Source organism: Miscanthus floridulus, chromosome 6 (genome assembly GCF_019320115.1).
Source record: "Miscanthus floridulus cultivar M001 chromosome 6, ASM1932011v1, whole genome shotgun sequence".
Lineage (NCBI taxonomy): Eukaryota > Viridiplantae > Streptophyta > Magnoliopsida > Poales > Poaceae > Miscanthus > Miscanthus floridulus.
Genome location: NC_089585.1, coordinates 35,959,087 through 35,962,347, shown reverse-complemented (window position 1 = coordinate 35,962,347; position 3,261 = coordinate 35,959,087). Strand labels below are relative to the sequence as shown.

Sequence of the window (3,261 nt, the reverse complement as noted above, 5' to 3'; positions counted from 1 at the left end):
AATGGTGGCATATAGAATTTATGTTTTATTTTAATTTAACAGCGATAGAAGTGTGTAATGTAGAAATATATATAGTGTTCTTTATGGAGTAATTGATAAGTTTACCGCAACTAGTAAGGATTATGAGGTATATATATGGGTATTGCACTAAAAATGAGTAGAGATAGAACTGATAGATGGAACCGTATTCCTAGTCTTTGGATCAGGAGGATTTTCCTAGTACATACTCTTGTTGACGGCCCTACTGCCTTGGATCCTACACCATCCAAAAAAAATGATGGAACCGTATTCAGTCGTAATAAGGGAAAACAACTTGATGTTTTTTCAGAAACAGAGCTCACATCATCATTTGTCCTTGGATGCTATCAGTGTGATCATTTTTATGCCATGGTGCCAATTATGACAAGAGTCAGATGATCAATGTGGTTGGATGGAGGATAGAAACGGGGGGGGGGGGGGGGGGGGGGGGGGGGGGGGTGTTAGGTGGCTCTTGTGCTGTCGGTAGGATGAAAACTCCGACCGTATTTGAAACCGAATTCGTTTAGAGGGGTTGAGATCTGCCCGTATCCGAGTCCGGATATCCAACATCCGATACCGTATCCGAATACTCAAATCGCATATTTATGATGTCGATATCCAATCGTATCCTATCCGACATAGTTGACACTATCCGTATTCGAATCCGAATCCGGCCAGAAATATGAAAACAAATGTAATATCGGTGATATCAATCCGTATCCGATCCGTTTTCATCCCTAGCTGTGGGCGTGCTACTGGTACACTGTAATGTGCTGTGCTGTGCTGTGCATAGCGAGAACGGGGTTTCTGGTAGTAGGTTTATCAATGTGAGGACAGTGAGTTCCATCCATCCCTGAGACCCTGACTGACCCCCGCTAGTGGTTGCCAGGTTGGAGTTGGAGACCCCAAACCCACACCCACCCACAGTCCCACACGAGCGGCAAGTTTCTCTATACTATCTGAACCTGGACCCAAGAAAACCAAATCATAAACATCCTCCTGCTTTGTGACCTAAGCAGGCATTTTGTTGGAGTGTTGGAGACTTGGAGCCAGAGCAAGGCTGCTAGAGCCGCCTTCTAAACTTGCAGCACTCGCCTACTCTCCGTTTGCAACTGCAGCTTGGACCCAGATGGCTCATGAGATGGCTTGTTTCTTCGGCCCTGCTCCACCGGTAGCTGCTGCTCTGTCTCCGTTCCATGAGGGACAAGCAGGGAGCCATGGCCATAGCAGCAGCCGCACTGCTGGGCACGCGAGAGGCCACTGGCGGCCAGCCGAGGATGCCAAGCTCAAGGACCTCGTGGCGCAGTACGGCCCCCAGAACTGGAACCTCATCGCCAACAAACTCCACGGCAGATCAGGTAAGGCTCCTTGGCTCCTTCGATCTTCATCGCAACTTTTGACTCCTCCCACTCGTATGTGTCCCCGCACTGACGGAATGGATCGGAGCAGGTAAGAGCTGCCGGCTGCGGTGGTTCAACCAGCTGGACCCGCGGCTCAACCGCCGGCCGTTCTCGGAGGTGGAGGAGGAGCGGCTCCTGGCGGCGCACCGCGCTTACGGCAACAAGTGGGCGCTCATCGCGCGCCTCTTCCCCAGCCGCACCGATAACGCCGTCAAGAACCACTGGCACGTCCTCATGGCGCGCAAGCAGCGGGAGCGGTCCGGCTCCGGCGCGCCCCGACAACGCAAGCCCTCGTCGTCGTCGTCAGCCGTCGCCACCCGCCACCATGTGTCCTCTCCCCTGCCGTTCCGCGCCGGCATCCACCCGGAGGCGGCCACCTGTGCCCGTGCGTACAGCGACGGCGAGTCCGAGGAGTCCGTGTCCACCTCCATCACCGACCTCTCCCTCGGCTCCGTTTGCGGCGCCGTCCCCTGCTTCCACCACCAGAGCTCGTACGACGCCGGCACGACGTGCCTCCTCGGCTCCTCGCCACTGCTGCACTGCATGCTTTGCTCCGTTCCCTCGCCGGCGCGCCACAGGGCAACGGCCTCCGACTATGGATGCGGAAAGCTCGCCCTGCCCTTCTTCGACTTCCTGGGCGTTGGCGCGACATGATCCGAGTCCCCGGCAGACGGCAGTGCCCAGTGATCACTGATCAGGATGAGCTATGGAAGCCAAGCTCACGTTCTCGAAAAAAAAAAAAGAGTCTTTTACCGCCGAAAGACCAGGAGTACTACTAGTTACCTTTGTTTATTTTGATTTGATTTGAATTTTGGCATAGGATGCTGTAGCAGAGTCCTGAACTCCGCGCTGCTGCGCTAGGTCCCTGAGTGGGACAAAGGAATCATCCACCAAGTAACTGAAAAAATTTCACTGCAAATTGCTGGACAGTGCACAAATATCTGCTCCCTCCGTTTGAAACTACAAGTTGTTTCAACTTTGTACCGAGTCAAACTTTTTTTTTACTTCAAAACAATCTTATAGAAAATGCACAAATATATAAAGCATCAAATAAGTTCGTTAGATACACTATGAAATGTAGTATTTGATAGTGTATTTTTTTATTTTAGATAATATATTGTCCTAAAGTTTGATCGAAGTTAGAAAAATTTAACTTCGAATAAAGTTGAAACAACTTACAGTTTTGATAGTGGCATGACTAACATGGGACGTGACAGTGTAGGGCTACCAAATAAAGCGTAAAATACATTTTCCAACCTTTAGTTTGCATGTAAGTCTAGTCTTCAAGTCTCAACTACAAAACTAGATAATAGGCACCCTCCAACGGTTAAAACTGGATAATTTTAATTCATGACTCATTTCAAAGGTAGGTTCCTATTTTAAAATTTTATAATTAAATTATTTCATTAAATAAAAAAATGAATCTATTTCTGATTTTCTTCTAAAAATGTTATCTATCTAGAATTATTCGAATATTATTTGTTTTAAATAAATAATGAGCTCAACCACAAGCTATAAAAGCAACAGAAATAGAAATAAATCAGATTCAAATAACTATATGTAGATCATAAACATGTAGACAACATTTTAAAAAAGAACAAAAATTTCAACCTCCAAGTTGCATATCAGTCTAATTTTTAACCCTAAACTATAAAGGTTGGTACCGAGCATCCTCAAAGTGTTGAACGCTAAAATATTTGGTCATGGCTCATGTGGCTTTGTTTCAAAGGTGTTTTTATATTTTTCTAAAAATAATAACATTATGGTTTCATCTCTAGTAATAATTCACAATTAATTAATTTAAATCAAAAAAATATGAAATTGGTAGTTTTCTTCTAAAAAT

At 46.3% G+C, this 3,261-nt stretch overlaps 1 protein-coding gene across 1 annotated transcript; it reads left to right on the top strand.

Annotated features, from left to right (window-relative positions):
- The first annotated feature begins 1,000 nt into the window (after positions 1-1,000).
- Positions 1,001-2,345, top strand: LOC136458075 (transcription factor CSA-like). The gene is made up of 2 exons (XM_066458081.1): positions 1,001-1,376; positions 1,468-2,345. Exons 1-2 carry the CDS (start codon positions 1,148-1,150, stop codon positions 2,070-2,072), a joined length of 834 nt encoding a protein of 277 aa, XP_066314178.1. The 5' UTR covers positions 1,001-1,147; the 3' UTR covers positions 2,073-2,345.
- Positions 2,346-3,261: the final 916 nt, after the last annotated feature.

Bases quoted from the DNA above. Each gene is read 5' to 3' on its own strand.
- LOC136458075 (XM_066458081.1), top strand. From the start codon at position 1,148: ATGGCTCATGAGATGGCTTGTTTCTTCGGCCCTGCTCCACCGGTAGCT. The intron at 1,377-1,467 runs GTAAGGCTCCTT...GGATCGGAGCAG, and splicing joins CAAACTCCACGGCAGATCAG to GTAAGAGCTGCCGGCTGCGG.